The sequence below is a fragment of the Antedon mediterranea genome, chromosome 8 (genome assembly GCF_964355755.1).
Source record: "Antedon mediterranea chromosome 8, ecAntMedi1.1, whole genome shotgun sequence".
NCBI lineage: Eukaryota > Metazoa > Echinodermata > Crinoidea > Comatulida > Antedonidae > Antedon > Antedon mediterranea.
Window position 1 is genome coordinate 16,112,383 of NC_092677.1, and position 27,238 is coordinate 16,139,620.

The window sequence follows — 27,238 nt, forward strand, 5'->3', positions numbered from 1 at the left end:
ATATAATTACACTAGTTCTGTACAGATTATTCATATGCTATATTATGATTTTTTAGTATAATTATATGAAGTTAGTTTTACAGTTACAGTATAATTAATATAACTAAATTGAATTATTCATTCATAGTAAATTAGTTTTATGATTTTGCATAGTTTCTTTTGGCCGTGACATTTAGTTGATTAATTTGAATCAATTGTTTCCTTCACCAATATAAGGCTAATCTGAGCCTTAAGGTTCCATTCTACCTGATTTACTTCATTTAAGGTATTGAGCGAGCCATTAGAAATCAATATGTGTTACTACCATACCACAGAGCTTCATCGAAAACAACTCAAGCTTGAAGGGTCCGTAAACCTGAAGCGCAAACCTCCATTCATCTCAAAAACCTTAATCATAATCTTATTACACGCACCCTCTGTGTTTATTATCTTTGATTGCAATTTGTTCATTCAATGATAACAGTTAAGCAGAAAGGAAAATATCGGAGCCTTCTTACAGATAATTTACTATACAGCTACAAATATTTAGTTTAGAAGAACAAATGAAGCCTGAAAAGCTAAGTCGATTTAACAGTGGGACAAGTTCAGGACCGTTTACCTGAACAGTACTAACTACATCAGCCTAGAGGTAGAATTAGTTGGTACTACAAGTTTTAAGCACGCTCTATTGAATAGTAGGGTAATCTAGATTAGGTATTATTTTTACAACTGTGTATATTATTGTTATTATAGCTTTGAAAATGCTTCATAATCATAAATTAGTTTTTGTATTTGTACAAATGATAAATAATACTTATGGTGTCAAAATGTCATTGTCAATCAGTTCTTTTGATCACTGTGTAAATGGTGATTTAATTTCCTGAATGATTGTAAAATTGAAATGGTACCTTGTGTGATAAACTGGCATTCCTTCTGTCAACCAGCATCAATTGCATACTACCATTGGTGAAAGAACACTTTTGGGAAGTTTTGTTTAGAGACCTGTAGGCCTACAGAATTTTTCAAATCAACATTGGAATGCAAATTGGAAACTTTATCATCTTAACATATTTACAGTAGGTGGGGCAAAACCAACCATTTAAAGCTTCAAAATGTTCAATGGTAATCATTTTTAATTTATGCAAATTAACCCACCTCCTGGTGTCCGGTTTTGGTAAAGTTTGGATAGTTAGATTTTCAGTTCCACCTCCATGGTCTGTCTACCAAATAAAAGAAAAAACAAATTGGTTGTATTTTCTTCTAACTTTTTACTTTTAATAGACTAATTTAGGAGACCTATAATACTGTAGAATTGTATACAAAAAATATGAAAATTTATAGATTGCATACTTAATCTAAATTTAGGAAGATGATAGGAAATTAGAAGTGACTAACTAAGTGATGATGAACTTAGAAGTCCACTGGGGAAAAGCATACCGGTGCGCATATGGTTGTCGTAACGCGATGATGGAACATTTTCATGTCAACTTTTCGATAGCACTGCCAAGCACTGTATGAATTTTACTTATTAAAATAGAGGTGCGGCTGAACTGAAGGAAATTAAAAGTCTCTGCTTTGAATCAAACTATATTATGCAATAATTAATGCCAATTCATTTTGAAGATTATTATGTACAGTGATGCATATGTTGCAGACTTTACCAATGTAAAAATTAGTAAAATTGTAGATAAATCAATCCTGTCTTTTGAAATTTATATGAAAATGTTTCAGGCTTACATAGGCCTATAAATCCTACAAAATCATATGATCCAATGTAGGCCTATATGATGCAACTTTGGACTATTGTCAGATCATAATTGATTCAAAATAAATCTTGTTTGGAGTGAATTTTAAATACCTGTATTGACAAACTTTTGGTATAAACCTTTAGACTTTATAAACAAATACTGTATCTGTAGTTTTCTTTAATTAACCATGGGGAAATTCAATTACTACCAGTGCTGATTTATAGCCAGGCCTACTTAATATTTGTCTGGAGGCCTGGGTCAGCTGCACTTTAAGCCCAGTACTTGAGATGTGGGGTAATAGCCAGCACAGTAGAATAGAAACACATAGTGGCTGCTGATTACCATAAGTTGAATTAATTATGCAAATTAAAATTAGATTGTATTTTTTGTTCTTGATTACCTGGTTAAAGTAGGGTTAAACAAGAATATAAAGTAGAACAGTTTAGGAAAATAAATAGTGGTTGATTACCATATTAAGTCGAATAAATTATGCAAAATAAAACTACTTGAACACTTCTATTGGATTAAGTAGGGTTAAACCAGTTATACAGTAGAATATTTTGACTGGTTTAATACAAACCATATTAAGTTGGTCAATCTAATACAAAAAAAAAGTAAAAGTACTTGAAAGTTTCAGTTAAGAATACTGTCTATAGGCCAGCTGTACTTTTAGTTTCTGAGTGTTGTACATACACACTTCTATTGGATTACCTTGTTAAGTGGGGTTAAACAAGCAGATAATGAGGCACTTCAAAACTCTTCAAGTTTGATAACACCTCTTTTCATTTAATTCACAGGTTTGATAGTAATCAATATATTCACAGAGTTAATACTTTGGTATTGTTTAGTACAAAGTATTCTTTTTGTGGATATCCTGTAGTTTTTACTGCCGTCAATACCAATAACACATAGAATATGGGTGCGCTTATGTCTGGGATTTTATCTTTTATTGATACTAGATTGGTCTATCAGTAGAGTAATCAGTATGGTAACTAATGTTTTGTTGTAGGTACATGGTGACGAATTGGTTATAAACATGCCTTTGTTCAATAATTAAAAGATATATAGTATAAAAGGAAATTATTACTGAAAAAAATTAACAATGCTTTGGGTATCAGTGGCTGGATCTCAATGGATAATAAGCAAAAATCTAAATAAAAATAAAAAAAGTATTAATGGTTAGAAAAAAAGTTAAATGTTTTAGAAAACACTACTCCTTTTCCAGTGCTAATTAGAGTGATTGGGAGTAATTACTTAAGAATTTAACTTAAGACAGAAGCTGTCCGAGTGGATTGCAATAAAAGAAAAGTAGAATAGAACAAAGAGTGGGAAAAATAAGAATATAAAGAAAGTTATTGTTATAAACAAGGTGGAAGAAAAATTTGCCTCACACAGGACATTCCGACACATTGATGTACATTTCCCCATGTTTTTACATACCTCTTCTGTTTACGGGACACTTTATTTGATCTCCTAAATGCGGCCACTTAAATAGAAGTTCTACTGTACTGCCACTGCTGCCCTTTTTGTTATGCTTTTTTTCTTTGTAACAAATTAAAATGTATTCTTGAGGAAAACTCCTTCTCTATGTCCAGTCTCCACTATTACTAGTATTTCCACATCAAGCTTTTCTTTTTTCTTACTCAGGTGATGGTCAAACACCTTGACCGAAAAGTTTAAACACTTTCCTAAATTCTTTTATTACAACTTTATGTTCTGTAGTGTAAACATTTGTTTATAAATAATAGTCAATGTTTGTTGTCATTCTGGCGCCTTTCTTGTGGAATGCAGATTACTTTATTGCTAGGTTTTGCTCAAACAATAAATTTGTCTAAAGCCTTGTTCACACTGGACTTGTTAAACGATAAGACTATGGGTACTTTTGACCATTGTTCGCACTTGGATTATTCAGATAGTTAGTTTTACCATGGTTTTTAAGATTTAATAGCACCATTTGAATTAATAGCATGGTCGAAAATCGTTGATTATAATTGTATCCAGTTTTTTAACCTACTTTTAGGATTAATTTATCGATTTGATTAAATTAAATACAGTATGATCAAGGCTTAACTTTATTATTTATTTAAATCTACTTTTGAAGATCTTACAGTTAAACGGTATGTTATTTCTGAGAATGTTCTGTTTCGTGTGTTTGCTTAAAAAAATGGTGTGGACATTTTTTGCATTTCTAATTAACTGCACTTTGTGTGTAAACACAAAGAAGTGTGCGTGATTGACCTAACTTCTTGATATGTACTTTATTTGTTGCTTCAATTACTGTTGTATATTGAATAAAGTATAAACAAGTCATAAAATTGTCCTGGCTTGTTTGGTCAGAATTAAGAATGTTATTAAACTACTGTTTATGAATAGTTGAAAAGTTCTAATAAAGTTATCTCAATAAAATTAACATTTTAATTTATAATTGTATTTATAAAATTGAATGTGAAAATTCCCATTTAAGTAATTAATATTGACAGTACAAATGTTTTAGACAATTTTACAGGCGGATCCAGGATTTTGAAACAGGAGAGCCCTAAAATTCCTAAAAGTGGTTATAGGAAATTTCTTTTAAATTTGAATTGTAAATTAAAAAGATTTAGAAACAGTTTTGAGCCTCATGACTTTTTTTAAAGCAATAGTTGTATTCTGTTTCAAAATTATGAAAATGTTATTTAATTTATCATCAAAATTACATGAATGTAATTGTTAGTCTAATGATCATTATTTTGAAAAATAATAGTGAAATATTACAATTTAAAAATAAAAACAAGAGTAAAGCCCCTAATTAAAAATACCTGTTGTGATGTATTTGAGGAACATAATTATGGGGTTAATTTAAATTTATTATTGTTTTAAAAAATATACTGTGTTATTAAAATAAATCTACAGTACAGTAAATTATCATCTTCATATCTCTTTGAATATTTACTTTTGTGAACGTAATTTCAAAATATCTAATTGCTTTCAGACCGTCTTTCAAATTAAGAAAAGATAAATACTATAAAACGGTTTTTAATTGCTAATAGTATTTTTTTTTATTCTTCCCAATAGGAAGGTTATGAATCTATATAATAACGGTTTCAATTTGCTATCTGACTGAGCAGTTTCATTAGTTTTAAACTACTTCTTACAGAGGCAATTCCCTTGTGTATCACATCATTACCTTTTTAATTGGAATATAGGAAGTGTAAAATTACATTTAAATTGAGTTGTTGCAGTGATGATAGCCAACTGAATGCTTATGGTACTTTATGGTCACCTGTATTTTTGTATGTAAATACCAAAGTTAAATTAATTCAGGTTCTGTGAATATTTGGAAGTGGGAATTTTAAAAACAGATTCATTTCATTTTTCATTTTTGGGCTGCATGGTACGCATATATCAATAATTGGGGAGGCATTTAGCCCTAGATTTTGGAATACAGTAGAACTGCTCCCTTTGAGGCGAAACACCCGGGGCATTTTTATTAAGCAAATGAAAAGAAATATACATGTTTTTTAACACAATTTATAAAGCCAGCCCTTATTCAGGGGACACTTCTATTAAGGGTGCACTTTGTTGTTGAGTGAATTAGGGCATTAAACACTAAAGCTAACCCCCATTCAGTGGACACCCTATTAAGGAGAAATATTGTTGAGTCCTTAAGGTGTCCCCTAAATAGGGGTTCTGCTGTATATGGTAGAAATATTATTCATTCAGTCTTCATTTTTGATGTGCATTCATAGCAAATATTACACAAATATACGCAAAGAAGAAAAAATCATATTAAAGGCAAAGAGGAAACATTATCTCCAACCATTTACCGTAAATGTGTATTTGATAGTATTGCAAGGTCATTTGACAAAGCAATACTTATCTTTAGTATTTCTATGAAATTATAAATTGTATATTAAACTTAGTACAGATTGTCATTTCCAAACATTTTAGAGCAGTATAGTACAGAGAATTCTTATTTCTAACTTATTTGTGAATTAGATTCTTAATGGTATTGATACTGACACTAATTAGGGCTTCTAATCAAAGACTCATTTAATGATTGTTGACGTTAATTAGGCCTTTTGTAGATGCCAGGTTGAATATGATTGACCCTTAGCCAATGTTCAGTAGGTTTCTTAATTGTGGTTACAGTAATGGATGTTATGATAGAATGTTACTCTAAAAAAATCAAATAAGATACAGGGCTAGTTATCTTTTACATGGAACTACTTGGTTAGGTCATATCAAACCATGAACCTATAAATTAGAATAGGTCCATGGTTCAACAGTAATTTACCAGTTATTCACTTTCAAAACCAGATTCATTTTCTTATATATAATATATATTTTATTCATAGAATTCTATATAAGATTTCAAATTGAAGGGCTGGAAATTAGAAATAATCTGACCACGGTCACAAAGGAATTGTCATTTAAATTGGGTGGACGATCAGAACTACTTTATTAATAACAAATCTGATCAAGAACTAAAATAATACTCGCAATAGTATTTTGCATGCTACTGTACTCTACCTATAATGTAATGCAGAAAAAAAGAGGTAGTTTGAACTAAAATAATTTAATGGGTCAATGTTTTGCCCTACTCTGATGTAATTTGTACTTCATACTAAGTACATTTGAGAATACTAAGTCATTCTCGAGTGAGACTGGAACCCACGACTTCCAGATCACTAGCCTGGCGTTCATACCTCAACTCCCTGTTGCAAAGCTACTCCACAGTAGTTTAATACAATTACAACTAACATAATACTAACAATATTATTTTGCATGCTACTGTACCTATACAAAAAAGTATAGGGCCTACATTTTTGGGGAGAAATTGCTAAAAGCACGTCAAGTTTATAGTAGGCTTACTATGCAGTAGAACCCCTCATGTGGCACACCTATTCAAGGGACACTTTCCTATGAAACAAATGAGGATAAAGATATGTTTTAAAAAGACAGTTAAACCTATTCAGGGAACACCCCTCTATTACGGTCCTGAAGGTCCCTTCCATACAGGTTCTAATGTTATTTTTCTTACATTGTATTTGTTGTATCTTTGTCATTCTATATTAATTTTCCCTTACTGTAATTTTAAATGTGAATCCCACTTCCTGATAAAGATACTACCTATTTTGTTTCCAGATACATTAAATTCTAATCAATGGCGGATGTATAAAGACATGTTGAAATTTAAAGTATTATAAATACAGCTATTTCAGTGTTTTTATGTTGGAAAAATGGCAAATGTCACATAAGATTGATATAGATTTTGGAATAAATCGCTCAAACAAATATAAATCACGTAGTAAAATTTGTATTCATTTTGAATGTACAGTACAGCAGGTAGATAAAGATTTATTCAGATGCAATCCTTCTTCATCTTTTATGTTGAATATTTAACATCAGTACGTTGTATTTTCACAATACAGGAAAACAAAATATGTATAATGTAATGCATTGATCGAAGACAGTACTGATATCTATTCTGTATCTATAGCTATTGGCAAAAAAATTAAATTGGTACTAAAGTACTTTTATCGTTTTTGTCAATTCGTTTTTATGCTTTTATAGCATGGGCGCAAGGCATGGCCTGTTTATGAATTTGTTTGTTCTAGAACCTTAGGCTTGTAGTTTACACCAGCAAGTTGAATGCTTTAGGAGTAGACCACTTCCTAGAACAATTTCAAACTCCATCAGAGTTTATTATCAGCTGTGTGCTTGATGGGGTTAACTCCGTTTGGTCATTATGTCATTTATTGATGACATCATAGGCCACGAGTACGGTATCTACAGTATGTTTGAAGTCGTTCATATCCTGACCAGGTGATCATTAGCAAACCATCAATACAAAAAGCATTTTTAGCTGTGTAGTCTAATGCCATGCTGTGAAATAAAAATGATGAATTTGTGTGTCTAAGGAGGTACAAGGAGTGAGAGGGTTTGGGGATGGGTATTTGGTTTTCGGTTTAGAAGGGATGTTGATTGTGAATTTATATTTTATTGTTATTTATTGTGAGAGCGCCTCTTTGTTGTAACTTTATTGTGGTAAGTTATTCCAATGATTGTTTATATAGGAAGATCCTTTCACTATAAACATTGTGGGCTTTTTTATTGGGTGATGATGTTTTGTTGAAACCTTTATTGTCTGAATAGAATCATATTTGTCTGTGGACAATTATACTGAGGACAAACATGAACTTATTATTACTGAGTTCAAAATACAATAGACTTAGATGGAAGTGATTTTCTAAAAATTACATAATTGTTTTTCATATTTACTTGTCAAATGCAAGGCTATTAAGTATACTTTATTTATAGTTATCATAATTGTCCCCATACTGTAAATCCTTTTCTGTTATGCAATGTCTGAAAAACTAATTTTGTTTTGGAATTCTATTGAAAACATTAACTGATTTGTATTAAATCCAATGCTTGTATACTGTAAGCAGAAATATTATTCTTTTACACTATGTACATACATATAGGAATAGTTATGACAAGGCCAGTACTGATCTATTGAACCACAAATACCATGGCTTAAATGCATACTTAAATATATACGTCAAACCAGCCTCGCACCTGTGGTGAGGGAGCCTTCTGACTGCCTACATCACCTGCTCAAGATTACAGTCAGACAGCAGTGGCTTGCCACATTTTGCGATGCCATACACAGCCAACATGATATTTCACTATAGCCATCATGTCCCGGCAGATGTCGACGGGAAGTAAGGTGTTACATCATCAATGAGCAGCATCAGACCGCATCACTTCCTCTCCAGAAAAAATTATCGGCCAATTATCCATATATGCGAAGCTTGCATGCTGCATTTTTACACCGATCCTTGCTCACGTACATTTCTACGTTTTCAGTCTCATCAAACTCACATTATGAAACTATTTGCTAATGTGTTTCAGTATTGCTTGTACTTATAGCAATATTTTATCATAATACGCTTCTCATCATCAAATTTGTATCTCTTTAAATGCAACAATTATGCATTTTATTTCCTTTTTTAACCCTAGATAAAAAGTACACATAATTACAATCATTCAAAATACACTACACCTTATGACAAAAAAAAAATGTTTACGCCTGACTGTATAAAGCATTAAAGCACTAAACCATGTAGCAGTATATTAATCTGACAATCTTTTTATCAGGTGTAGGCAGAATGAGGATAATTTATCGTAATTTGTCGCAACTAGGTAGTTGGGAAATAAACGCTTGTTACATGATTTTAAATTAGGTTGTGTCCTTGAGTTTCAAGCCAATTGACAGCTATGAACTTTTTATATGGGTTTTCTAGTAGGCCTAGAGCAAGATAGACACTGTTCAGATTGCTAGGTGTTGAAATTTCTTTATATCAAAAGTTGATGGGCTGAAGATGCCAACCTGTAGGGGTTGATACAGATTTATTGGCCATTTATTTAAGTTAAAGTATTCATGTATATAGGCTGGTTAGGTTACATTTTGAGGCTATAAAGTTGATGTCAGGGGTGAATATGCCTTGTTTGTTATTATAGCAAATGGTTGTTTATGGTGAATGTAGTTACTGAATGATTGATAACAATGTTTGTGATAGGGTGCATCCTGATCTCTTCTTAATTGTCTTTTTTCCTGTATTTCACTTTTTGCTGGAATTTTTACACACACCACACATCTACTAATTATGCTTCATAAAGTTACCACTTACACAATTTTGAGTATACGAGGCCTACATAAGAAATATTAAAAAAAATATTGTATTGTGTTGACCACTAATTGAGTTTGAAATACTTATTTTATCAGTTTTAGGACTGTTTTTGACATTTAAAACTATTAATATGCAAGGTATGGGGTATACTAGAACGTTATCATCTTGAAAAAGATAATTAGGGAAATATGAATGTTCCCAAGTATTTTAAAGTAAGTATTGTCCGTCAGTTACTAATGATCTCTTGATTTTCCCTACATTTTGTGCCGTTTAGGGTTCAACTTTAACCCTTTAACCTTCTCCGTACAGTAGCTCGTTTATAGGTCTGCACAGCCTGATTTACTTGCGTGTGCATCCAATAAATATTGCTCAGAGATCAACGTAAATATCCTCTAGCTCAGTACAAAACTCTCTTACCATAGTGAATATTTCATCAGGTAATTTCAGTACTGTTATTGATGTTTTTCTAAGCATGATTTAGACATAAATAGTTATACTTTTAAAACCCTGAATAGCTCTTCAAAAGCTATTTCTCATGACTCTTAATTCCTGAAATGACACTACTAATAAATATCAGTAGTATATTTACTGCTATGGATCTACTGCTTATTTCCAAGTTAGGTATAAAATGTACTTGCTTACAGTGTAATAATAACCAATCAGTAGTACCTGGCCATAAATAGAGCCCTGGAGCCAACACTGTTACTTGTTATAGGCCTATCATATTTGTATAAGTTGCCTGTGCACTATTGAAAATGAGTGCCCTGGTAAGTTATTAGCATCACAACAATAATAAAAATCATTGACTTAATAACAAACAAAATATTTCTGCATTCAAATAGTTTTTTCCACTTTTTCTACATGTTATAATAAGGGGAAATATAAAGAAATTAAAAGTTATGAAATGATTTGTTTGATTCAATTTATGTACTGTAGCATGTTTTATTTCACCTACTAATATTAAAATCGATTAAAATCCATAAATATTAGCTCAATAGATTATTGAAAAATTCATTCCTAAACAAATATCTCATTAAACAAGTAAAAATTTATTTTTAGAGTTGTTGAAAATAAAAATATAAAAACAGGGGTTACTTTAGGAAAGAGGAAAGCATTTACAGCTGGTTGGAAACAATTATGGATGGATGAGTATATTGAAATGAACTCACTCTTGAAACACAACCAATTTTCGGTTTAGTTCGACCTACATTGTTCTGATCGTTTTCAAGTGTTTCATCTATTATCAGATTACCCTTGTGCTTTACCGGTAGAGACGCCAACAATAATCATGTTATCGTTAAAAGTAGCAAGAATTCTAAAGATACGATTTCATTCACAATTTCATTCACAATTCCCTGTTGCCTCTCCATCTTACGATAGATCTGATAATTAGAAGACTCGTAGATACAGGTTTTAATTCTCTTGAGAATGAAGTATAAAAGATCTTTACAACCATGCAATTCCTGATTACTGTTGTGTAAATAATATAACAAAGTTAACAATTTAAATTTGTGAATCTTATTAGTGGAGTAATGAACCTACATTTTATTTATATGACATTTATCATAGCCAATCAGGATACACTATTCAGTATTATGCATAAAGTAATAATCCGTTATGACATTTGTTTTTTGTGTTTTTGTCTTCTAGGTGTCTTATGTCAGGAATATGCCCCACAGATTATTGAGCATCCTCAATCTGTTATTGTGATTCGTAACAAGCCAACCACATTAATGTGTAGAGCGGATGGCAACCCAACACCTACATATCGAGTAAGTAATTTAAAACAAATAAATGACATTTTTCAAAACCAATAATTGAACTGCGATTGTGACAAATGCTGGAGTTATCATTTGGTGCATTTGAATATGTACTGTACTCACATAATAACAAAGTGAACAGCACTTATATAAGTGGGTACCAATGTTAATAAGCACTGACACAAACAAAGTGCATCAATAATAAAGTATTGCTATTCAATTACGATAAGTATTGCACTAAAAGCGCAGTTTTTTTTTCATTTCATTTTTCATTTATTCATTTAGGATCCATTCAACAATACATTTAAAATACATAAAAAAGAAAAAATACAAACAATTTGAATAAGAACCACACTTAGATAAGTGCTAATTTAATAAGAACCGCATACAAATAAGTGCCTCAGACTTATAAGAACGTTACCACACACAAATAATTTAGTGCCTCAGACTGAAAAGAACCACAAATAAGTGCCTCAGACTTATAAGAACTACACACAAATAAATGCCTAATAATTTTAAAAACAACGTTTAAATAAGTGCCATTTTCATAAGGACCACATCAAATTAATGCCTCAGACTTTTAAGAAAAATGCTCAAATAAGTGCTTTTTTTATAAGGACCACACTCGAGTACATGCTGCCAATGTTTAAAGCAAATAAGATGTCGCATTTAAATTAAAGCAGAGTGTCACAATTTATATCCATACTTGTGTGGGTGACAAAGGTGAATAACCAACACAGTACCAATGGTGAACAAGCAATATGAGTTAAGTGCAATTTTCAGAATTTAAAATTTTTTTTGTTCTTGTTTCATCATCTACAACATTTTAAATTCTGACAAACATTATGAACAACCATTGTCATGAGTTCAATAAATCTCTTAATTGTGAAACTGCATTGTTTAACAAATTAAATAGAGTAGTAACAGTAAAAGTTCAGCTGACCTATGAGTTGATAATAATTATCGTCTGCTAATGCGTATGAACCTCAGTAAAGACATGCTGTCTCCACTAAATGAATCGGCCAAGTATAACGCATTTCTCGAAACTCCTTTACAACTTCTAAAGACAACAGCTCAAGGCCATTCTGGCTGTCAGAATTGTTTTTATTTACTGGGCAACTTCTTTTCTTGCTTTTAATGTCATGTGATAAATCATCATGAATTCGTTTTGGAACAAAAATATCGTGCTAATTGGAAACATCAAAATAACAAAGAGGTTTATGAGGGATTCTGAAATTGCTTGAAATTTTAATATTGAAATCAATTTCAAATTTTCAATTTCTTGAAACGATAGAAAATATTAACGAAAAGTAAAACATTTTATATTTTAGGTCAAACGAAACATGTTAGCTGACATGACAGCCATCTGAAACTTGTCTATAAATAAGAGCAAAAATTAATTTATACATTTTTTAGAACTAAACTAAATTCTCTGGCCAGATAAAATAAAACACCTGACTGTCCGGTTATGGTCAATTGTTCCTGACTGACAGTATAACATGGTTTACATGTCAAGGTTTGACAATTTCGTTAAAATCATATACGGTCCCACACGCTTGCTGACAAACAAGGTAATTTTTTCAGCGCTAATGGGCCATCCCTTGAGGTCCATCATTGCTCGCAGTGAAAAAACCACATCGTTTTCTTTTCTACGGTAAGTTTTAACATCTCACTGATAAAAGAATGTCTCCATACATATTATCAAATTCCTGATGCTGTCCAGCGAGACGTAAGGTGATACGAAATGTGGTGTGTAAGCCCAGCTGGTGACTTGAAAGTGGTGAGGTTACTCTTTACCCATCTGCTTTCCCAGTATCAAATCACTGTAAACAAATACTTGATATAAGGTCAAGTTCACGCTGCAAGTTCACATCCAATTATTACACTTTGAAGTAGATCCTATCTCTATCGGTTATGAATACATTTGAAATGTTATCATTTCGACATTAAAAGGAATCGTGCAATTCTCCATATGTTGCAATAAAAATAAAAGGGATTTTATATTCTAGAAATGTAATTTTACAACTACAAGTTACCTTTTGTGGACCTGATGTTTATTTGAAGTGTTGTGTACATCTTTCAATTGTGTAAACCCTAAGGTGTATCTTTTGGATGACTTCGGGGTTTCCCCAGTGTTCTTGGCACCATTTCATGGACAGAGAGATGAGAGCTGCTTTGTGGTACCTAAAAGCCATGAAGGGATTCTTTTAGGACTGTATGATTGATTGTGTGCACACAGTAGGTTGCGAGTCACAGGTTATACTCTGGATATTTTATCTATTTATTAGTAGGACTGGGGGTACACTATCCCATTTCTGTGTAGCAAGATATCATTTAGGACTCTCAATAAAACATAAAAATGGTCAACAACAAAAAAAAAATTTATTATGTGAAAAGGTAAAACAACATTTAGATTTTTGAGATCATGAGCCCTTTTTACTTTTTTTAACACATAATCTATATCCACACACCTTGTAATCTACCACACACTTGTTGAGATACTAACAACAGACACTAACATGACCAAAGAAAACATTGAGGGTGGCTGTTTAAACTCCATAAATTATTAATGTGTTTGTATCTTCAGCACTTTCATTTTCAAAGTTAATAAACTTCAATCACCTTTGGGCAATATTCTCTGTATTACAAGTCGAGGCATGCAATTGGAAAAAAAAATATGGTTTTTTTGTAGCCTCTAAAAAATAAGGAGCAACACACATCCTCTTAATACTCCATATTGATATTAATCTTAATTAAAATTACAAACAACTAAAAAATGAACTTTTTTAAAGAAGTTTGTCACTTTTAAGTTTTCAGTTCATATTTTACTTCTCAAATGTATACAATACTTTAATATTTGTCTTTATTATTTTTTTTAATACTTATGCCTCTGTTTCAAAAGTGTACCTTTTAAAAAAATGATTAGTTTCATTACAATATCAATTTTCATATATTCCTGAACAGTTATTTAGAACAGTGTATAGTGTCTTATGTCTTTGTCAGGCATGTAGAGTATTTGATTGGTTAATTAAAACATTGTCTTTTATCTATTCTCTTCTCTCATTGTATTTATTCTTTCTTTCTCATTGTTTAATCTAATAAAATCAGCTGATTTATTAAAATAAGTGAACCATGACATACAAAACTCGTATACATTTATTTAATAAAGATGTTAATTAATTTTCATCGTAAACAAAGATTTCCAAAGGCTGCGTCTACACACATGTTGCTAATCGGTAGTCTACTCCTTGTAATAACAACTCTATAATCATGATCAAATTACACAAAGATCAACAAAACCATCATGTTATAATGTAATGCTGCGATAATATTTACTTGTTCATTCCTTCGCCATGCCATTCATTTCTGGTAAATTAATGATGCCTGTTTGGATTGTCAATACAGGATTAATCTTCATTGTACGACTTTCTAGAAAGCAGTTCTTATTAATAATGTTGAAGTTTATCAGCCGAGAATCTGTCGATAGTTGTAGACTAGTATTAGTATTATTAGTTTAATCTAAAATTGCATAATTTTCCAGCCAAGAACAAAGTAAATGTGCTTTGCATTGTCATGCCAATTTCGCATTATTGACATCTCTAAATGTGTTTATTGGATTGTTAAGTAAGACTAAGAGAGAAAAATAAAGCAGCTCAGACAATTTCAAATAGATAGGTTTGGAGACATTCAGGCATAGAGTTGTTTTGGCAGGGACAGTATACATGTTCTAGAACCACTCTAATATAAAACTAATAAATTTGAATTTATTTTTTTCTTTTATTAAAAGTTCATTATTAAAATTTGGGTGTGTATAATACGTATTTTGCACACTACGCATTAAACAAAATTCTTGTATGATGATATAGGGACCTCAAGTTTATGAACACTTAATTATGTTTTATGATAGCTGATTGTGAAGACACGAAGTAGAGTAAGAGTGTGATTTTAGAAAAATGTGTGTAGATTATGTAACTACTAAATGCATAGGTCTACTGCTCCAAAATGGTATATGGTCAAAATAAATACAAGCATGTAATGTTTTTAGTTTTGTTTTAGTTTAGTTTACGTTTTTTGAAATAAATGAATAGATATTAATTCACAATTTTGATGTAGTCGTGAGAACAGAGAGACAAAATTAACCCGGCAATTGGAATAAATAAGCTTCAAAACTCATATGAAGGTTTTTTTTTTGGTGTATTAAGAAAGTTCTGGTTGTAAGATACATTGAGAATACAGGTTTGCGAGCAAGTATGTATAGCTACTGTACCCAAGCCATGATACCCAGAATGTTTTCTTAATATCAACTCTACCTATCACTAATTTATATTTTTCACAAAAATGCTTTGAAAATATTATCACTAATGTACAATAAATATTTAATGCTGTTAGAGATTGTTTACAGTTTAAATTGTTGTCGCCATATTTTTCCATTTACAATTATCGATAATTCACATACAATTCACGCTTTGATTCATTCGACATTAAAAAGCTTTCGTCAGTAATGTTATTATTTTAGCGTTTCATAATTTCAGTTTACGGCCTTGATGGCGTTGAAGAATTATTGATATGAAAATTGAGCAAATCGTCGCCAACGATCAAACATGAAAGTTTTACTGCACATTTCGCAGAGTTACGAATTTGATCTCCCATTATATTTACGTTTTTGAAGAGGCCTATAGGTAATGAGACCTAGATAAGTGTAAAGTTAAAACGGTTTTTGTTAGCGTAGTAAAATGCAATAAATCTTGAATATGTTTGACTGCTGAAAATACCGCTTTAATCTGTCGAGTTACAACATTAAGCTACGCGCTGCATTGTGTAAAAAAATATGAATTTGCCCTACATAACTGAAATGCTAGTCAAGAATATTACTGTACCAACTTTTCATAAATGCTTACAGTAATGTTACGGACCATATACAATTTATTACCACTGCATAACTACATCTTATTTATGCAATTACTTTCTAGCAAGTAGTTACTGAAGTAAAATAATTTTGGCTGCTATTACTATTATTACTAGCAAGTATGCCTGGCCCAGAGCGGGTTTCAAATGTAGTTGAAAACCTTCACAGTACAATTCTGACCATTTTGATAACTCATTATCCACCAACGCCATTTTCCCTAATATATGTAATACACCATGGCTTTATGGGTATATTATGCTGACATGACATAGTGTAAAAAAGTGTTCATTCAATCTAATGTAAGAATTCAAATTCTGTATTTTAGTGTCAACATCGTGCTATATATTAGGCGTTATAATAAGTGATTTTCCTTTCTATCTTTCAGTGGTATAAAGATGGCCGACCACTTCGGCCTAGTAGTCATTATACGGTGTTACCTTCTGGTGCACTGTTCTTGCTGCGAGTAGCTCAAGGTCGCAGTGCACAAGATACGGGTGTGTACGTGTGCGAAGCAACAAATTATCTTGGAAGCGAGATCAGCCAAAATGCCACATTAGAGGTTGCTTGTGAGTATACTGTTGAGTTTTATTTATGTACTGTACCCTCATGGTATGATGGTAGTCTGCTTGCTTTGGTTTCGCTTACCGTATATTTCGGTGTATAAGTCGCACTTTTGACACGCAAATTTGACCTCCAAATTAAGGGTGCGTCTTATACACCGAACATAAATGCCTCACCACACAGATTGTACATAGGCCTAGGCTATCGTCACCTCGTTTGCTAGGCCTGAGTAGGCTAGGCCTAGCTACAGTAACTAACTAACGTAACGGCAACCTGCTTCTGCCTAGGCCTAGTTTCAAGTCATTTTAGCATGATGTTATACTAAATATGATGAAAAGATTTGTTCATTATGGCGCTCCGATAAAATTTCATTTGTAAACGTTTACGTCGTACGATTGGAATAGTATTTATTTATACAGTAGTTATACGCACGATCGCCGTACCCCAAGCGCAAGCCCTTCTTTTGGTGGCACATGGTGTGCGGTATTCGACTAGTATATTCTCCAGGTGATTATAGCATGGACCTAGCGTACACACTTCTCGGATACATAGATACTAATCGAATACGATTGTCCGTGAAAACGTGCGCCCTCTCGAAATGATCGAGCGAGGCTAGCCCACACACGTGCGTGTTACACACACGGTCATGCACTCGATGTTGCGGCGAAACTCATGAATAACAAGTCGAGCCTAGGTAAGAAAAAACCTAAATAAAGGACGCCGTTGTAGATATAACAAAATATATTATCACAATAATATTGATTACAATTTAAAAAAACATTGTTTTGATGAAATATAATGTGCGTCTTATACATCGACGATATAAAAAATACCGATATTTTACTCTCAGTTGGGGGTGCGTCTTATACACAGGTGCGACTTATACACCGAAATATACGGTAATAATAAAAAATGATGAGGTGAAACAGTGCAATGATAGTTTGAGATCTTTTCGTGTGTGCATTGCCAATGAATTGGATGTTGGGCAATTGGTGCTGTGTATGTAGATACACAAAGATGAACAGAGGGCAACTGAACTGATTGCAATAGCATTTGGTCTGCTACTGTGGGTCTGTAGAGGGCCTACCACAATTTTATCCAATGATTATACTACACAAGTTTGAGATCTGCTCAAATTTCTTTCTTGTGTGCTCTTTCTGTCTGCCATTTATGACATTGCCTACGTATTGGATGTTTGGCTGTCACCTTTTGTACATACTGTAAATGTACACAAGGCTTTGTTTGATGAAAATATCTTTGTGATGTTTGCAACTGTTTGTTCAATGAAAAAAATGTTATTGCTTTTATTTTTAGTTTTTATTCCTGACGTAAATCTGTTGTTACTCTTGCCTTGTAATGAAGGTACTTTTGACCTACATTTAGACACGTATGAAATTAATTTCACATGTACACACTACGTACACGATAGCCAATTCACTTCTTTTAAATTAACGAAACATGAAATTCTGCACTCTCAACATAAAGATTATGAAGAGAAGAATGATTGAATTTCATAGTAGATTTGGGTTTAGTTAAATTGAGTACATCTAAGGACGACATTCTTAAAATAATACGTGGAAACATGAGTACGAATAGATTGCCTATTCATAGTATGTCATCAGTGGAGTGATGACATATGAATCTATCAAAGCCTATATTTATGTGCAACATTCAATGGTACTCAACATTTTTTTTAAAGAAACTGTGTTTATGTGACTGTATACTCAACTGATTTCATAATATTTGGTTTTTTTAAAGGGACTGTTATAACATTCAATAATAGTGCTTAAAGCTCAGGTACAGGCATGAATTTTAAATATAATATTTGGATAATTGTACATAAATCAAATATTTGTAACAGAAATCGAGACAAAAAAACATGAATTTCCCTTAATATGGTCAAATACAAAATTTGGCAAAATTCTTCCATAAAAACCAGGAAGACTTTTTTTCAGTAGTTAGGTAGTTAACCTAATGTAATAACAAGTCTGATGACTCCCTAGACAGTGAAAAAAGATGGTGGATATACAGTGGATAATTTTTGCTATAGCATGAAAATAAAAATCTGAAGTTGAATAAAAATATCAGAAATGTAATATTCAAGTTCTATTACCTATATTTAGTCATCTGATAACATTTTTTACCACACCGTTTATTTTTCATAGCTTTTTAAAATGCCTCTCTATTTACAAAATGTGTGTACAAAAGAATAGAGATTTTACTGTGTAATTTGAACTATCCCCCCACTGATAAGAAAGTGCTTATTTTCAACAAGCTTGTGTAACACAAATAAAATCCAAAAAATTATGAAACATAGGGGAAACTTAAGATCCATAATTATTGGAATGTATGATCAATAGACATTTTTTGCCCGCACCTGGCCTTTAAAGGGACTGTGTAACATTCAATAATATTAGTTTCAGAAGTAGAGGCAGTTTTTTCATAATGTTGATTATTTTATGAATATTGTTATCATTGTATTTTGTTATGACATGAATAAATCACAAACATAAAATTTAATGTAAAATTATAAAATATATTACCGGTACCAAATAAATCAATCAAAGATGTAGAAAAATAATCTGTTTTGAACTTTAACGCATTAACTTGATAAAATTTGATTTTCCTTTACTTTCTTCAACTTGTGATGTTATAAATACTGTAGATTTAGAAATTGTCACACATAGATCTTGGAGCCAGCAATGAGACAGTGAAACCTCAAAACCTCCTCAATTTTGAAATCTTATTTGAAAACTACATTTGTGCTGGAGAATTTAATTATGCACACAAGACCAACAGCTTATGTCTTCATCTGAAGGATGCTTGATGAGTATTAAGTGTTTCTTCAAGGTCGCTTGCAGGAATGGCATGTTGAACTTCAGCACTATGTCACACATATAATATTAGTATTGAAGTTAAGGGCAAATTGAGGGCAACCAATTAATTTCTTTCATTACCTTCCACCTGTTTTATGTAATATGTCTTAACAAATTTTAAACATTTGCTATGTTGTGCTATGTTTGTAATAAGATTTTACGAAACAGACAACTTATAAATTATTATTCAAATATATATTATATATATAATTTATTGATTATAATTTCTGCAAGATGTAAAATATATATCAAGAAGATGAGAGGTATAAAAAATAAAAGCAAATTAATATGATTTTATTTTAGAAATTTACCAACTGCAAACATTTTCAACATTAAAACAATTTATAATAAAAAAAAGTTTGAAAATATTAAATTAATATTATTCGAGTATAGTATATACTCTTAACAGAATATTAATATTATAAATTATTATATTATTAATTTTAATTATGTTAAAATAACATATATTTAATTTTTTCCAAGTACAATGTCAACACACACATTCCAAGTCCATGTTCCAAGTGTGAATAACATTTGAAGTGAATGATTATGAATGAAATAATGATATTTAAGATGAACATTTATAGGTATATATAATTGTTGTTGTTGTTGTTGTGATCAAAAGTTTTTAGAAAATTGTAAACATCATAAAAAATCCAACGTCATGCTAATTCAAATTTCTAAAAACCAATTTAATTGCGAAATTTGTAAATGTCATCATCGTTATCGTATATTGTTTATAACTGTAGGTCCTTTTTTGCAGATTATATTCAAATTATTGGAACTTTATTGACATTTAAAAATATTCATACTTGCAATGTTAAAACACTAAGTTTAAAATTCATGACGTTAGGAAAAATGTTGTGACGACTTGATATTATGTCACGAAATAACCACGAACATCTGGTTTCAAAGTAAATGCTTTTTTTGAATATCATTTTTAAAGTTAAATTTTTATACACGGATTATGAAATCGTAACTATTACCTTTAGGTAGGTATGTTGTTTCAAAATCATATTAAATTCCAATAATGACACCGATAATGGCATACTTATGAAATGAAAATTGTTTAATATTTATTAAATGTACACTTGAGTTTAAGGCCGAATCATTTTAAAACATATGGCTATTTATTAAAGAAAAAATCTTATTTTAGCTTGGTTCCCACTAGCAATGCAAGCTATGCAGAACAGCCCATCTTTCAAGTAATGAAAATATTATTCCCATTCAACTCGTAAACATATTCATTATTTGTATACTATTTTAATATGTTGTTGATATGTCAAAAACAAGTAATGATTGTTGTGTATTCATTGTTCGTTTGTTGAAAAGCCTGACTTGTTAAACAGAACAGTAGACCTTTCTCCCAATTCAACTCATAAACATTATCATTATTTCTATGCTATGTTACAGTATATAAAGGATTTTTTTACTTCACTTTAGTATAACGTAAAACACTTTTGACATGAACCTTTGCTAATCTGTGCTAACGAGCTTAAGAAAATCGTGATTGCAACAAGTCAGTGTTATGTATTAAAAATCATTAGATGTTGAGAATTAGTTCAATTTGATTTAATAACAATTTCACCTTCGATTAAATTTATAATTTTTTTTTTTAACAACTAAAGTTCTTGAAAACTTATTTTCAATTAACAACAATATTGTTAAAATAAAGATGTATTTTCCACAAAAGATGAATTGATAAAAGTAAAGATGACTTAATAAAAATAAAGAAGAATTATTAAAAATATATAACGATGAATGACATAAAATGTTGAATAGGCCATTTTGTAGTTTTATAATGAAGTTATTCACTTTTGGCACAAAAAAAAAAATTAGCAAATACTTGAATGATTCCTCTTTTCAAAAATGTAAAAAATAAAGCAAACCCATTCACTTCCAGACAATGAGTTTCTGGTTGACTATTTTTAACCTTTTTATCCAATTGATAACTATTATGTGACATTAAAATGGCCTTACAACAACAATGAAATGTTAACATTTAAATTAATCTATAGTTGTGTAACTCTGAAAGCTAAAATAAAATAATATTAGTAATAAAATACTGTTGACAGTTTTACAATTGTTTACAAATTTAATTCTTTATTTTGAAATCAATATAAGTTTATTATTTTTACAAACAACCTTGACAAAAAACAATTTTGCTTTGAGCAATTGTCAAGAAAATAGGATGATTAATTTCTTCGTGATTACAATATGTCTTCGGAATAGAGCGTGGCTCACGGAACATTTATTAAAATGTCAATTCTTTAATGTGCAGAAGAAAGCGATGGGTTTAAATGATAATTATTATGTCACTAATAGTTAGTTTGTATCATTCATCAAATAATATATCAAACAGAATTTATATTAGAAAGAGCTAGTGACATTGGCTAACATAGAATGGAAATACACATTATTTATATGGCACAAACTGTATTGTTTAATATTATTGGTTTACTGTCCTTATTTTTTTTATCTGATAAACCATACTTTTGTTTACGTAGATATGAATTTTATGAAAATTTTTTTTTCAATTTTCTGACAGACATGTCTAAGACTTATGTACAATTACTGTAAATTTTTATTTGCAAATTAGTATCAGAATTAAAATGTTTTTGTATTATATTATATAATAAATTTCAACTATTGAAACTGAAATTGTAAAATACTTTGAATTGCAGTCACATTTTATGGCGAAATGTTAATGCTCTTTTTTTTTAAATGACAATTGTTAATGTTTGCTGATATTTGTTCATGTCTTCATTTTCTTTTTATCCAATCTGATGGAATTAATAATTAAACTTGACCTTGGTTTATACAGTGGTACCAATCTATACAGTATACCATCACTCCCCAGGCCAGGCTCTAGTTTGAAAAGGGAACTTTACTGTAAATAAAAAAGCAGGTTTACTCAAAACTAGTTACCAAAATAGAAACATCATTGCAGCTCTGAAAAATATTTTCCTTTTTATGTGATTATTTTCAACATTCTTTTCTAAGTTTTTGGAAAATCTAATTTGATGTATTATAAATTATCAGTAATAAGTGAAATAGATCCACTGGCGTTGGTTTTTTATATTGGCGTTCTTTTTATGAACAAAGATCTTCTTTCGTGGTATGGCGCATTGCAAATGCTCCGTTACATTTTGGTACTATTATAAAAGTCATTTTCTACTTAAGTGCCCTTAATTTAGTTTTTTTATCTATGTATTTTGAATATTTGTTTTCAATGTAAGCATCAAATTCCTCGTTTTTCATGCAATTTGTGGTATTCATAGTTTTACAAAACGAGTTGGCTAATTTACGCAAGACAGAAAAGATGTTTAGAACATTACATTTTTCGAATTGTGCTTCACGTCCGTTTGTGATAGTGGTTATTGCATCGTGCTACAAATGTCAATGGTTTATTAATACTCTCATTAAGGGCCTTCTAAATTGCAGATGCTCATTTCAGCTGGCGGCTAGTCTTATTGCAGTGATGTTGTCTACTTTTTGAAACTAAGTTTGGAACATTAAAGAGCATCTGATTTTTGGCAGGTTACACAAATGTCAATTGTAGGCAGTAAATCTTGATGTTTAATTCAATAATTGTTGTACTATACCCGAAGCAGAAACTTGAAAATACCATTTTTGAATAAAATTTTTAAACCTGAAAAGATATCAGTCTAGTTGCAGTGATCCTAGCTGCAGTGATTAAAGACTATCCGATTTTTTAGCAGGTTGCAGTCTGAACCCAAAGAAACTTCCATTTTATTTTCAATAAAATGTTCAAACCTGCAAAGATATCAGTCTAGTAAATCTAAATACAAATCATAAATAATAACAATGATTTAATAATTATTATTCTTACTTGGCCTTATATATTTAATATTTTGGGTTAAAATCCAATTTTTCATTTCTGTTTTTCCCCATCTCTCACTTCCCCACCTCTTTAATATTTATATTTTTTTAACCTTTATACAACATTTTATACTATAAAATATATAATTATTTAGTTTGGTCAAGATGATGATGATTTAAACTAACATTAAAATGAATAAATGATGATGATTATTAAATTATGGTGGTTTTTGGATAGAGAAACTCACTTCCTCACTCTATTCTCCCGTCTCATATCGTTTGAAATATTAAATTCTGTTTACTATAAGTGTGTAAATAAGTGCTAATTTGTTACAATCAATCACACCCGTATAGTACATAAAAGTTAGTGGTAGGTTACCCAGGCTGTAAGTAAGCTGAGTTAATTATCGCCCAAAGTTTATTTATCAATTAATTCAGGTGCGGACTGAGAAATAAGATAAGCAATGGTCACTTTGTTTAATTATTTTTACACCACGCGATAATACACTGCAAACATATGCACATAATGTATATTTGTTTAAAAATATCAATCAATAATGTATTGATTATCAAGTTTATCAATAGGTTACATGGTCAATGCTTTCAAATTGACCACCAAATGAAATATCCAAAATGCCTCTGAGCATAGTAGAATTGATGTGTGCTATATATTCCTCATGAAAAAGCCTGTCTGATTTTTGTATTTGTTGTGTATTTACTTTGCTCAACTTTAGTACTACTTTTTTTGCTCCAGTTGGTTCAAAGACAAGTTATTAAAATAGATAGTCTTGAATTTATTTTATCATGTACTTAATAGACGCAAAATGAAGCACGGCAACGATGAACAATTTATACGTAAATACATTTACTGAATGAGCGTCAAATTGAAATATATGGCGTTTGACAATGTAATGTTGTAGTTTGTCAGTTAAATTTTTATGTACAGATTACGTGCTCTAATTCTGTAGATAAATGTAATCCATAAAATTGACTAATACGATGTGTTCTATACTTTAAACCTATCTATATTAGTCCCAAGGCGTGCGTCTTGCTGGCACCCGCTATATAATAAAGGTATATTGTCAAGTTTCATGGGTTTTCTTTAGCTCTTTCCGTACTCTTGAAATTGTTAAGAATAATCATAAATCTTGATTTTATCCCTGCCATGTAATTATAATTGTGGATGCCAATTGTACAACTGTAACATGTTATTGTTAGAGTTAGATTCTAAATATGGACTACTGCAATTCTGCATAGAAATTTAGAAGACACTTGAGGATCCAGGTACATGAATAATTAATTTTTCTTTTCTCCTTTTGGTTCGGTAATCCTTGTCCTAAAAATAATTAAATTATAAGTTAAAAATAATTTGTTATATTTAGTTTTTGTTTATTGAAATTTCTGCCAAATACTAAAAGACACCACAATTTTTCGCATTGCATATTGCAAAGCATGAAAATAAACCAAAGGTTTCCAATTATAGTAATTATATCACTGTACTATTCAAATCATTTAACTCATAAACGTTAATTATTTGTCTTAAATTTATTGTAATGAATTTTAAAATTAGTAGGTTTTAAAGGTGGCTCTACATACCTTAAATCACCTTCTCTCACGCTTATAATTTGTCTTGTTCAATCATTTTAAGAAAAAAAGAAAATGTCTCGAGGCTTTAGGATCATAATCAGGTTTAACAATAAAATTATTGTTATATCAGAGTAATTTGTTTTCGTTCACAGTAATTCTTATTCTAAAATAACTTTTAGTAGCATTTAGTCGTCTGTTGTCTAATGATGCTCAACGAAATTGCTAATGTTTTAGGAAATCCACATCCATTCCAATCATCTTATTATGAAAATATAACATAAGTTTGACTGTGTGTCTGCATATCATATATTCTATACCCAGCTGTAGTTTGTTATATGGATTAGAAGAAGGAAATGATCGGGAGGCAGAGTTCCGATGAAGGAGATTCTATAACAACTTTTTAAAATCATAAACCATAATTGAGAACATTTGATATTCCTGTGTGCATCGGTAAAATGTTAGTGATTACATCTGGTGAAAAACGAGGGTATAAAATCTATTTGATATTGAGTGATGGGATTAGATTTCTAAATGAACATGCCGGTAGTAATAAATGGAATCAAAACCCGTCCTAATTCAACTGCTGTCTTGGGCCTGCTTTCTAGGCCTGGTTCTGTCATAACAGCTACTGTAAGACTGATGGATTTCCTACAGAAGTATATATACATTTATCCTCTAGCATTTTCAGTTTATCTTCTTCTCTGTCGCATGAACAATTTTTTAATCAGTATAAGTAACATATAATTGATTACTTAAGCCCACTTGACCCCTGTGACCTTGTTTTTATTGGTTGATCCTCTGGATTTGCCAGATTTCCTTCTATATCTATTATGGATGATTTTGTAATAGAGGATAAGTCCGCACCCCAGTATATGTACAGGTAATACTAGTGCGGCTTAACCACAATACAAGCACCTGTGTATGCTGTCAGATCTTGTGGCCAACACCTGCCTACTCTATTGCTTGTATCCGTCACTGTCATTTTTACCTTTCGCTAATCCTCTTGCAGAGCTCGCAACTATCTGGCAAACAGTAGACCTAAAGTTTAAGGAGGCTGTAAATTAAAGAACAGTGTCGAGATTAATCATTGTACTTTCTCCATTTTCTTTGGTAACCTATTTTCGTAGCTAGATGCTGTTTATCACAACTGTAGGGAAAATGGAGAACGTTAAACAGAAAGATAAATGATGAGAAGTGCAAAAATAGTAGTAAAGGTAAACGCAGAATTATGAGGAAGTGGGACAACCAAAATGGGTCTAAATTTAATTAGCATAAACATAGTTGTATTAGTTGTGTAGTACATTCATGCAATAAGTGTATGGAAAGAATACCGCTTTTATTGAGCCAAATTAATGCTGTGAAAGCAGCGCATCATCAAAAAGGAATCAGACACTGAACTTTAGTATACATAATTACTACATTATGTTGACAGGGTTTGGAAACAGAAATGCTATTTCTTTGTAAATGAATTCATAAATATTTTTATTTTATTTTGAACTTCATACAATAGCGCATAAATGTCCATAACATGATTAAAACATTAAACCATGCCAAAATATTTAAATATGATTAAAAAAGGTTGTTAATAATATATAAATCAGTATTTTTTTTCTGTACATAAAAAAAATATTATATAAAGTTTGATAACCTCCTTGTACTTACTAAATATATATATACATTTAGAATAATTTTTTAATCTGTTTATCAATGTTTTGCAAATTAAAGTATTTTATGATTATTGTGACTCAATCAAAATTAGTTGCCCTTTTCAAGTAGTTCAACTTACCTTAATTATTTATTTTTAGCTATTTAATATTCATAAACCAGTGATTTATTATTTATTGATTTCATGGTTTGATAAAATTATTTGGGTTTTAATTCAATTAATAATTCCATCAATTAACTATATAGGCCTATTTATACATAATAAGTAAAATAAAAACAATATAGTTTGTAGTGTTTAATCCAATAAATCAAGTTCTAATTTTAAAGATTAATTTTCAATCTATTAAATCTGGCTTAATACTGTTCCAGTCAAATATTATATAAATAATTTTTTTTTAAATGTTTATGAGTTAAATTGGGAGATTATTTTCATGAATTTTGCTAACATTTGGATTTGAAAAAGTGCCAAAACTATAAAATTTAGTATATAAGAAAATTAGCTTCAACTTATTCCGTCCCATGCCTAATCACGCATAGTGTGTGGTTTTACTAGAAATCAAGGAAAGAAGGATTTTGGAATTATCTTAACTGTAGGCAGTTGAGCCATGGCACAACCTATAGCTTTTGTTCAGGA

General features: G+C 30.8%; 1 protein-coding gene across 2 annotated transcripts in view; it reads left to right on the forward strand.

Annotated features, from left to right (window-relative positions):
* The window catches only part of LOC140056471 (roundabout homolog 2-like), an 89,360-nt gene that overhangs the window by 20,134 nt on the left and 41,988 nt on the right, over positions 1 to 27,238 (forward strand). For both annotated transcript variants that reach the window (XM_072101841.1, XM_072101842.1), the window contains exons 2-3: positions 11,057 to 11,178; positions 16,458 to 16,638. In XM_072101841.1, the coding sequence (XP_071957942.1) occupies positions 11,057 to 11,178; positions 16,458 to 16,638 (303 nt within the window). The remainder of the gene's footprint in view (positions 1 to 11,056; positions 11,179 to 16,457; positions 16,639 to 27,238) is intronic.